Source organism: Xyrauchen texanus, chromosome 43 (genome assembly GCF_025860055.1).
Source record: "Xyrauchen texanus isolate HMW12.3.18 chromosome 43, RBS_HiC_50CHRs, whole genome shotgun sequence".
NCBI lineage: Eukaryota > Metazoa > Chordata > Actinopteri > Cypriniformes > Catostomidae > Xyrauchen > Xyrauchen texanus.
The window spans coordinates 24,072,753-24,084,545 of record NC_068318.1 but is presented as its reverse complement, the minus strand read 5'-3'; the positions used below and the strand labels follow the sequence as shown (position 1 = coordinate 24,084,545).

The 11,793-nt window shown below is 37.4% G+C and overlaps 1 protein-coding gene across 4 annotated transcripts in view; it reads right to left on the bottom strand.

Moving 5' to 3' along the window:
* Window positions 1-4,530: 4,530 nt before the first annotated feature.
* Window positions 4,531-11,793, bottom strand: part of stard13a (StAR-related lipid transfer (START) domain containing 13a) — a 75,919-nt gene continuing 68,656 nt past the window's right edge. For all 4 annotated transcript variants that reach the window (XM_052116416.1, XM_052116415.1, XM_052116414.1 and 1 more), the window contains 7 exons: window positions 11,410-11,608; window positions 11,103-11,316; window positions 10,329-10,443; window positions 8,911-9,153; window positions 8,290-8,507; window positions 7,133-7,309; window positions 4,531-5,974 (listed from right to left, as the gene is read on the bottom strand). In XM_052116416.1, the coding sequence (XP_051972376.1) occupies window positions 5,857-5,974; window positions 7,133-7,309; window positions 8,290-8,507; window positions 8,911-9,153; window positions 10,329-10,443; window positions 11,103-11,316; window positions 11,410-11,608 (1,284 nt within the window). In that variant the 3' untranslated portion in view covers window positions 4,531-5,856. The remainder of the gene's footprint in view (window positions 5,975-7,132; window positions 7,310-8,289; window positions 8,508-8,910; window positions 9,154-10,328; window positions 10,444-11,102; window positions 11,317-11,409; window positions 11,609-11,793) is intronic.

Sequence of the window (11,793 nt, the reverse complement as noted above, 5' to 3'; positions counted from 1 at the left end):
TCTGCGCACGAGGAGATAAGGACATACTTAGTAATATTACGCCCTTACCCAAATCACTTATCTAAACTTAACCAATCAGTAGACTGCGTAAATATGATAGGAAGCTGTTGTGTGACCAAAGCAAGTAATTGTCACGTACTAGATGGAAAAGATTTCCAGTGACGTCATTGGCTGCAGGGAAAGTTGTAGCAATTCAAACGAGTGCAGTCCCACGATATCATACAAATTAGTCAAATTCAGAAAGTCATTTGAATCCTGACGATTTCGCTGTGAGAATTTGCTGGATGTAGTAGGTCATCTGGGAATTTCTCGCCAACAAATTATGAATTCTATTACTGAGGGTTCGGAGCCGGATACCCTACTCCATTGGCATGCTGTTTTTTGGCATACTTTATAGTAGGGAAGTATTCATATCCAGACCCAGCCATATCTAGACCCACAAAATCATTAATTTTAATGCTGGAATAGATCAAATGTAAATTTTCAGACATGTTTTGATATTACAAACAAATTGGACACCAGAAAAACAAAAGCATATCCTGAAAGATATATAAAACCATACAGGAAAATGATTATAACAACAACAAAACAATGAGACACAATTGACAGATAAAGAAAGACAGTTTAGGGCTCAGTGAGTTTCATCCAGCAGGTGAAGAAAAAGCAGGATCCTGAGCTCCCCTGCAATCTTGTCATTCAGATAGAATACAGATAGCCTGTGTATAGGTGGGGAATGGATGGAGAAACAAAAGAAACTAAGCATGGATAATGGAGGTTCTGGAGGGGCCAGTGAGAAAGTCAGTGACATGAACAAAATGGTAGCCAAGGCAACTGTATTTCGGTCTCACTCTCTCTGGGGCTTTACGTTACACATGCATTTCTTATTTGTCTATTTCTATGAATCTGTCTTCGACTCTCTCTCTCTGGATGTACATTAAACATTAAGGCCTTATCCAGCCCTAAAAATGACACTGACAGCTCTAAAAGCATGAGAGGTGTAAATAAATAGAAAAGGAGTATATTAGGAGAGTGAGGTTATGCTGTCTCTATAAGGCAGTTGATTCTCTTACTCCAAACTGGAGTATAAATCCTGTGCGGTTGTAAATGTCTATTATTTTCCAAAGTCTGGAATTTTCCCCTGAACAACTACGCTCAGACAATCTGTCTGATGTAAGCTTGGTTGGTCTGTTCATGAAATATGTTTGTATAAAGGCCAGACAAGACATTATCCTGTCCAAAGTCCACAAACACCCATACAGAGTCTCTTTCTCTCAGACATAGACATCAATAATTTATATATTTTATTTATTAATGGCCTTTAGTAATGTGCTTGGATTTATCATAAATATGGGAAATGATTGGTTGTTATTTCTGCCAGGCTTCCTCTGTCGGTTTGTGTATTTGTCAAATTTAATACTGAATCTTTAGCTCAAGTCAGTCAGATAAAAAAATAATTCAGGGCACGTTAAAAGTGTCTCGGAAACAGAATGCCTGGTCACTATATTTTTGTGTGTCATGTTTTAGACTGCACAACTACAACCAGTGTACCAGCAGAACAATGAGATGGTCAACCAATGTGGGTGTTTCACTGGCCGATGCTGATGCCGATATCTAGAGAGTAGCAGCCAGTCATAACACACCCCATTATAACTGCTTTTATAGCCTTACAAATATAAGTAATTTGGTTTTACAGGGCCCAGGGTGGGGAATGAATGATGTAATACCTATAAGTTATATAATAATAAGCCTAAAAGTTAAAAGAATAGTTCCCCCAAAAAAGAAAATTATCTCATCATTAATTCACCCTGATGCCATCTCAGATGTGTAAGACTTTCTTTATTCTGTAGAACAAAACAAAGATTTTTAGAAGAATATTTAATCTCTGTAGGTAAATACAATGCAAGTAAATGGTGACCAACACTTTGAAGCTCCAAAAAGAACATAAGTGTATCTTAAAAGTAATCCATAAGTGGTTTCATCCATGTTTTCTGAAGAAAATTAATTGGTTTTGGGTGAGAACATACCAAAATGTAACTTCATGGTTCACTGTATATCCTCTGCAATATAGCCATTGCAGTCTCCAAGCATGCTCATGATTTCAAGCTCAATTATACTTCCAAGTGCTTGACGCATGTGTAGAATGCTAGATGGCACTAGGAAGTGTAATCGAGCTTGAAACCATGATTGCCATGGAGGCTTCTTAAGTCAAGATTTATAGTGAAAAATGAGTTATTTTATGGTCTGTTCTTACCTAAAATCAATTGGATCGCTTCAGAAGACATTGTCACCACATTGGTCACCATTCACTTGCATTGTGTGGGAAACAAAGCTTAAATATTTGTATAAAAATCTTAATTTATGCTCTGCAGAACAAAGAAAGTCATACACATCTGGGATGGCATGAGGATTAAGAAATGAGAGAATTAAAAATTTTGGGTGAGCTATTATTTAAATGATAGCAAACTAGACAACTAAAAATGTCTAATTAAATGACAATATTTTCACAATATTTAGTCATAATTGACTCAAAATATTTGCAAAATTCACACAATATTAAATTATGCTGGCAGGTTTTGAAATAATTTTAGGGGGAGCTGCCACTTATGACCAAGCGGCCATGTTATCGCCACAGTGGATAATTTCGTTATATCGGCCTTATAGTAGCCTATTTACACTGCCTGGCTCAAAAACAAAAAAAGGTCTAATATTTAGTTAGACTGCCTTTAGTTTTGATTACGGCGGTCATTCGTCATGGCATTGTTTCAAAGATCTTATATTGATGACGGGAGAGTCGAACCTCTCTGTAGTCTTCTCCAGCACATCCCAAAGACTTTCAATGGGGTTAAGGTCAGGACTCTTTGGTGGCCATTTCATGTATGAAAATGATTCTTCATGCTCCCTAAACCACTCATTCACAATTTGAGCCCAATCCCTTATCATCCTGGAATATGCCCGTGCCGTCAGGGAACAAAAACATCCACTGATGGGATAACCTGGTCATTCAGTACATTCAGGTAGTCAGCTGACTTAATTTTATTGCTGCATAATGTAGAGCCAAGATCTGACCAATGAAGCAACCCCAGATCATAACACTGCCTCCAGAGGCTGACATGCCCATGGCTTTGGGATAGGGTAAATCTGGTCTCATCAGGCCACATGATTTTTTTACGATGTGACTTCAAGCATTTGTGATCTCCGATCACGTTCGTTCCACATTTCTTCCTTCCAGCTTTTAATAATGCGTTGGACAGTTCTTAACCCAATTCCAGTTATTTTAGCAATCTCCGTAGTTGTTTTCTTTGCCGGATGCAGGCCAATAATTTGCCTCTTCTGAAAAACAGTAACATATTATGACGGGATACGTCTTCCGACGTGGTTGTTTAAGAAATGAGAAGCTACACACTGACTTTTTTTATGCCGATACATTTTTTCGATACCGTTTTGCTTTTAAGTTTTGTCATCTAATTATGTTTGCGGCCTTAGTAAAATAAATAAAATATAAATGAGAGAGAGAGAGAGAGAGAGACTATACTATACAAATGTAAACAAAACCAATTGGGTCTGAACCATTAAAAATCGCCTCAACTTTTTTTTTTTTTTTTTTTTTAAGTTCCAAACGTTTCTACCTCAATCAAACTAAAACACCTGAGGGATAATATAACTGCTTAGATAGCTTACCTTGACCTTATCTGTTAACAACACAAAGCTGAGGGGCAGCTTGTGGCTGACAATGATGTTCTTAAAATATTACCCTGCAAAAAAAAATAAAAAATATTAAATGAACAGATACGTCAGTGCTTTTCGTTCTCTAATGATGATGCATGGTATCCAGTAAGTGTCCTCTGCCTTCAATACCTCCATTTATTTAGACATATTATTGCAAATGGTGTGGACCGATGGTTCCTTTGGAATGCCTGTGTTCTGCAGACCCAGGGGAAAACACAATCACTGCTTGTTATTGGACATGTTCTTTAGCAACAAACTAGGAGGCATATGACCTTTAAATTGCAGTCAAACTTTACAGTTTGTTAAAATTACTTCATATGTGCCTAAACTCCTTAGAAGACAAAAACAACTCAAGGACGCGTCCAATGGGACTATGGTGCAGCTACACTGCCATCTGTTGGTAAGGAGGGAGAAGAATTTCGTCCAACTTGTGATCCGAGTCATTTTAGCGAATCCGTTTGTTCGGAACCAATTCAACAACGTTTTATTTGAGAAATCCATCCCCATTTCATAAATAATTGAGATATCAGTTCAAATGTAGATGAGCGCCATAATTAATTTCGACGGGAATGAAAATGAGTCTGTAAAGGATAGACTCAATCTCAATAAGTCTCTAACCAAAAGGAGTTTTTATTTATGCATTGTTTCTTCAGCTGAACTATTAACACTAATTTACACAACCATTAATTCCATTAGAAAGACTGTAAGACCACCAGTTTCGTTTCATTCCCATCAAAAATATTCCACTCTGATAAGAGAGGCTGCACACAAATAAATACTCCATAAAATTGTATTTCCATTGAGGGTTTATTTTACACATTATTAAATGTTAGGTGCTCCAATCACCCCGTTCACTGCTCTAAAACTATGGTTGAAGCCATGACATAGGCCTCACTGCCTGCCATTGATCTAAAGTCAAACCCATTTACACTGTTCCTATCAAAACAGCACAGAAACAGATAAACCTGTCAATAAGCCTTATTTTTGTACAAAATATACACCTTGAATTCTATCTACACATGTACACTAACACACAAATGTACAGATTTTTGAATGGAACAGACATGCTTCTCAGAAGCAGTGAAATGAATTAATGTCCTAGACATCATAGTGTGACACAGCAACATATAACACAGACAGCATTAATGATAATAATATTAATAAATGCTTTCAATATTGTGTACTTGCAACAAACATAGCAGGCATCTACATTATTTGATATTATTTAAAAATTTTGCTTGACCTCTTAGTCATTACTAGTTAAGTTTGCATTGTCAGAAGAGCACAATACTGATGGATTTATCATGAAAAGGCATTATTGCTTACCTGGGACAATGAAACCAAGTAACACGATAAACAAAACATTTCTTAAAACAGAACATTTAGAGAATATGGGCTAGTCATGTATATTATCAGCAGTAAATAGTTCACATCAATACGTCACCAGGGAAGAACCTTAAAAATACAATTACAAATAATTACCGGTACTGTAAATCTAGCTTCATTCAAATGATTCAGGATAAAACACCTTAATACAATTTTAAATAAATGAAAAACATTTAGAGAGTAGAGAATAACGTACCAAACTTCATAAGAATGCAGTAATTTAGATCTTTGTTATGAATGCGACATGGAGTACTTAGTAAAACTAAACCAGACCTGCTGTGTTTTGATTAGCGTGAGGAGGCTTGTCATTCACATCTGCTCTGTGTTTGTCGTAAGCTATGTTTTAAAGGTAATAGTTAAAGCTGTCTGCTGTGGTTAGTCGGTCCGACTTAAAAGCAGAGCTGTGATAAAGTCTGGACAACCGGAAGCAGAAGTACGACTTATGGCTTTATGGCTATAGTAGGGTCCGTCGCTGCCACTTTCTCCATCCATCATTTTTCACTTCTCCACACATTCCCCAAAACAAAAGACAACAAAAACAGTTTTGAACAGCTGCATGAACGTACACATAATAAATAGACTAAATCAAATGCCCCAAGGGGTAAAACTCTCTAAAAAGACAGTTTGTTTTTGTTTAGGGGCAAAAGATGCTTAAACTGTTCACTTTCTTCCTCTGTCTTAAATCCCTCCTTTCCACTCTATTTCCAGATGTCCACCATCAGTACTGATGATGATATGCATCACTCAAATTTTGGTCTCTGGGCCCTCGGGATCCAAAGCCTGAAAGGAATTTCGAATATTAGCGGCTTCAGTTGCACATAGATGGCCGAAAGCTTTGTTGTACCACTCTGGAGACTTTCCTCTGAAACACAGCAGATACATTTACAGTTAAAACTGCAATCAATGATTCACAGATGTACAGTAATTATGAAAGTTTCAGATTTCATTACCACATACTTTGGAAGCACTTAACAAGAGAATTTCTAATAAACCACAGGAATATTTATGCTCAAACACAACATTAAACAATTTAAAGTTAATTACAACCATGTCTGTTAGATTAACGGGATAGTTCCCCAAAAAGCAAACAAACAAACAAACAAACAAAAACCTCATGCTCATGTTGCTCGAAAACCCATATGTTATATTTTCTAGCATGGAATTAAATTGTCAGTGAATAACAATTAGAATAAGTCCTGCACACAGCTGTTGCTTGTAAAAAATATTTCACATTTATTAACAAAGCAATATTTAGGTCATACGATATACCTGATGAATATCTTATTCATTCTAATTTCTTGGGCTGTCGATTAAATGTGTTAATTCAGTGCGATTAATTACCGTATATAATCAATAATGCGCTAAAAAAAGTAACACAATTAATGGTCCCTGCACCATAATAAGGAATGTTCCTACAAAGCAATTCAAGCTTGAAGTACCACCTGTTTTCAGCAGGGGGCAGTAAGCGAAACTCCAGCTGTTTAAGCAATGCGCAGCTGAACAGAGAACAAACCACACTCGGGTTTGCTTGACACTAGCAGCCGCTAGTAATTGAGTACAAACACAGCTGGACAGAGCGCAATTCCGATTGCAGGGGTCTCGAGACATGTTTTTCTAAGTTTTAAACTACGTTTACCATGACACAGCTTCTTAAAAATTGTGATTGAATTACAAAACACAAACGGAGGTAGTCAAAAACATGACGTTGTGCCGATGAGGTGTGTGAGGGGCCTTCTCTTTTTTTCTTTGCAAGTAATTATTACAATTTCGGTCTGTTCCTTGCACAAACCTATTGAATGGCTTCAGAAGACTTTGAATATAGCACACAAGTTGTTTTGACTACTTTATGTTACTTTGTTGCCCTTTTTGGTGCTTGGTAGTATAAATCACCATCCACTTTTATTATACAGAAAAGGAACATTTGACAAAATATCTCCTTTAGTGTTCCACAGAGAAAAAATAACACTACATATTTGAAGAAATATTATGGTTAGTTAAGAGGTCTCTCCAATGTACTTACTTCAAATCAACTCGGCATATGTGGGTGAGTCTGGACTTTCCGGAACCACATGGTTCTAGGAGATACTTTGATTCCAGCACCACCCCTCTCACTCCACCCAACTGTGGGCTGTCCTCATGGTCAATTGATACCGAAATCAGCACACACACACCTTTGGGCATATCAGTCTTCCATGTCCTAAACATTATTAAAATGACACACATATAATCAAGTATAACCCAGACACATGCCTGGACTGATGGGTAGTGTGTCAGATCATCACATAATGGAGATGTAGATGTAGATGTCATTCTGCCAAGTGCAAATTAGATAAAATATCAAATAACACGTATCATTTAAGCCAAGTGATGCCCTCGCTATTGGTAACTTTAAAACTAGTGGGTTGATGTCCCGTGTCGCAAATCCAGTGTCGCTGGTAGTGACGATTCTCTCTGACTAATCAGTGATCTACATGGTTTTGATGTTACATTTAGTATCGGCTCGGCTCGCTTGGAACCTCGACTGAGGTGGAACTAAATAGTACCAGGTACTATCCACAGTGGAAAACCACCAAAAAAGCGAGCAGAGTCGAGTGGAGTCGAGCCATACCGTGTAGTGGAAAAGCCCCATTACAGTGATTTTCTGGGCATGACCTGGGTGGCCTAATTTATTTAGTTTAAATGATTTATTTAACACATATAAGTGTGTTCAGAATCTCTAAACACTCTTTCAGACCTCACAGTTTGGAGAATCAAGAACAGAATGATGCAAAAAGCTTTTAGTAGAGAGGCACAAATGAAACATACTATTAAGCTGACAATCAGTTTAGCTCATTCAGCTTATTGCAAAGTGCATAAATACCCCTTTACCATGGTAAAATCAAAGACACTCAAGGCCTCAATTGGCATATTGCTTTTTAAAATCACCAGCAACAGTCCTACGATAAAAGACACTAATGTTCAACAATTGAATTTATTTATAATTATAATCAGAATAAACAATTCTGCTGCCTAATTCTAACCTGTGTACAGTTGCCAAGTAATGTTGGTGCAACAGATGTGCAAGCACAAGAGTCCATATACTGTATATATTTTGTTTTTAACAATAGCTTTGAACATGGCTCATTCAATCAGATTTTAGGAGCAAAACTATCTGGTATAAGGCACTAACAAACTTACCTGAGAACCACAAAGTCTCTGCTGGGGTGAGGGGCCATGCTGTTGAGTACATACTGGTACACCTCTGTCTGTTTGTCCAGAGTTTCTAGAACCTTCCACTGTAGAAGGTTATTGTCCCATAGGTGGCGCTCTCGCAGAATGCGGTTCAGTACCACAGATGGAGGAGCCTCAACCTCTGCAGACACACGCCAGCGTCTCAACGGGTACCCGTCTCCTACCTGTTTTTTTATATATATAATATTATTACTTTACCAAAAGTACTAAATTTATTTAAAAAGTTTAGTTTTGTAATGTTTACTGCACTTTGTATGAAGTTAACTGCTAAATAATAATTGTTTATCGCATTAATTTTGAAAACATTCTCACTTACAAAAATTAAAAAATTCACAACTGCTTAAAACTTTTCCACAGCACTGTAAATACTACTGAAACTACAGAATGCACACACACACACACACACACACACACACACACACACACACACACACACACACATACATACATACACACACATATATATATAAATGTAAATAGTATTTTATAAGGTCCCAATGCTACTGTATATCTTAAAAGTAAACATTCATTCTTTTTTTCATCAATGTGTCACGTATGTCTTCTCACCTTTTTGAACGATAGCTCAGTATTGTCAATATCTGGTCTGGTCACCCAACCCTTGGTCTTATCCTTGGTCTCTTTAAGCAGATTCTGTATCAGGCTCTCCAGATAAGAGCGATAGGAGTTTTCCTCTTCTTCTTCTTTCTCATCTTGTTGCAGTGGTTTTTTACAAAGCTCATCCATGGAGGGCGCTAGCAGCTCAGCTTCCACGTATGAGTTCCTGGACTGAGAGAACATCTCCTGAGGAATCTGCACAAACCATATATGAAACGTTTCAAAACTCTCAAGAATTCTGCTCCTCTAACTCTGCCATTTTTAAAAGAGATGAAAGATTAAATAAGTTATTTTTATGAATTTATATAACTGCTCAGTTTTGTTTCATTAATTGAAAACTACTGAGCCCCTAACGGGTCATGGTAGTGGGGAAAAATAAGCAAATGCTTTTGCGTTCTCTCGTAAAATGTGTGTCATAATGACAGTCTTCTGCTAGCCTGCTAGCTCTCCTATGAGTATTCCAGCATTTTTCCAGCCTTTGAGTTCAACAAGAAGAGAAAGCCAGTGCAATGAAAGTGTGAAGCACAACAGACAATACTTACGCACAAATGCACAAATTCTAATCTTGATTTTATGAATGTGTGAAAATAAAGTTTCATCACAGTTAAAATTACATTAAATGCAAGTGGTCTTTTATACGTTTTGGTACCTGTCTTTGTTGAATGATTGATCAATGATTGATGAACTGATGACACAATTGTGGCCATCTGCTGGTGCATTATAAATGGCCACATAAACATACATATAAAATAACAGCTGATATTTGAGCATATTATATTCAAATTACATTAGGCCTGTAGTTTGGGAAAACATGCTACATATATAAAAACTGTCGTTTTTGTAGCATTCTTTAAATATATAGCATTTTGAATAGAATTAAAATTATTTATTTTCTGTTTTGTTTTGTTTATTGCATAAGCCATATATCAGATCATTGTGTTGATATAATGATGCAACACAGAAAGGAGTTACTGTATCTTCTCACTCTTTACACGTTTACAAGATACAGTTTTCCACAAGAAGTAGGCACCGGCACCTGTCATCTCGACTTATCTCTCATAAATACAAAAACCTGCAGACCATTCAGGAGCAGGAAAGCATACATATGCAAAAGTTTTGAAAGAGAACACAAAGATTGTCGGGGGAATATAAAGATTTACCCCCCCACCTTGGCCTTTTAGAGGCTCTGAAGAAATCCATATTGAAATTATCATGATTAAGTCAATTTAAAGGGAGAACAACACAAAATGTTGTTTTGTTTTTGTCAGTTGCTCTGCACACAATCTTACACTCACAACAACAATTTGTTCACATAGCAAACAGAGTGTACTGCAGTGTGCTCTGTCTCAATGAAGATCTCTGCCTCGTACCTCAAATAGGTGGTTGCATTCAGCAATCATGTGGGCAAGCCCCTGAGTGGCTGCAAGGTTCTCATTAAGGTCCTTTTGGTCTGGCCGTCCAGTGGCATACTTCCTCTGAATAGACCTGAATGCAGTTAAAGACGTCATATGCACAATTACATTGATTTAAGTTATGTATCTGAATCTCCAAATGATCTGCAATATTTATACATTTACAGTAAATCAACTATAAAAACTGAACACAGATAATAATCAAAAGACATCTTTCATGATACACACTTGACAAATTACAAAATAGTTTTTGTATACACTTTGTATACTAAGGAATATTTCTGTAACCAAAGATAAAGGACTCAAGAGTCTCGTAACTCCCCCATCGCTCCTGCCCCTTCGTCTGGATAAAGTTTGAGGTTTAATCTACACCTCTCCTTTCAAACGACTCAACACCTCCTCCTGTCTCTGGCCCTCAGGCAGTGTGTCTGCTCTGTGTTGATTAATGCTCCATAATGAACACGATAATGGGGGAGTTGTTAGTACCTTGAGTTAATAAAACACTTCACGCCTTCTCACACCACTTCAGGGTCATTTAGTCCTAATGACAAAGCACACGTATATTCTTACAGCTCCTATATACCAACATCTGCCGCATATGTATCTACACACCAAAGTTTGTGTTAAATCTATTCATTACACCAATCACAAATATCTTTTTAATACTGACTGGACTGCCATTGTTTTTGCTACTTTTACTACATTGAAAAGAGCAGTCAGCATGTCCGTTACCTTGGCGACAGGTTATCGTTCCTCATGATGTTGAGGTGGAAGAGAGAAGGTGCGAGGCACACCGCCAGGTTCATGGGGGTCATTTGGTTTTCCTCAACAGAGGAAGTGACATCATTTAGGAAGCACAACAGTGTCTGCAAGACCTCACGGTTTTCATCAGCCATCAGCATGATAGCTGCCTGCACAGCCTGCAAACGCTGTTCTTTAGGGACATCTGGGGAGACAGAAAGTAGTAAAGGATTTTAAAGATTCATCGTATTGGAGTATTTGTGTACATGGTCTCATAACAGACCAGACATGCTCTTACACTGGTATATGTGGAGGAAGGTCTCGCCCATTTTGCTCGTAAGGAGGGGCTCGGGTAAGTCTCTAAAAAACTGTTTGACCATGTCTGCCACATCATACGCAGACTGATCTTCATAGTTCACATTTTCTGGAGAGGTTTCACACATTTGCCTCAGAGCCTGAATTCGAGACTTCACCCCAGATTTACGGAAAAGTCCAACCTGCAACACGATGGAACAAAGCGTCATTTTAAAATAGAAAATCTTTGTATAGTGTAAAGAAAATGTGATAAGTAATCTTATATTCTTGCCTTGGCAAGCACTACTAAAAAAACAATTACAAAATGTCAAAACTCTTTATTTTATCTTAAATTTTAAAAACTTCAGGGGCAAAAAAAAATCTAACG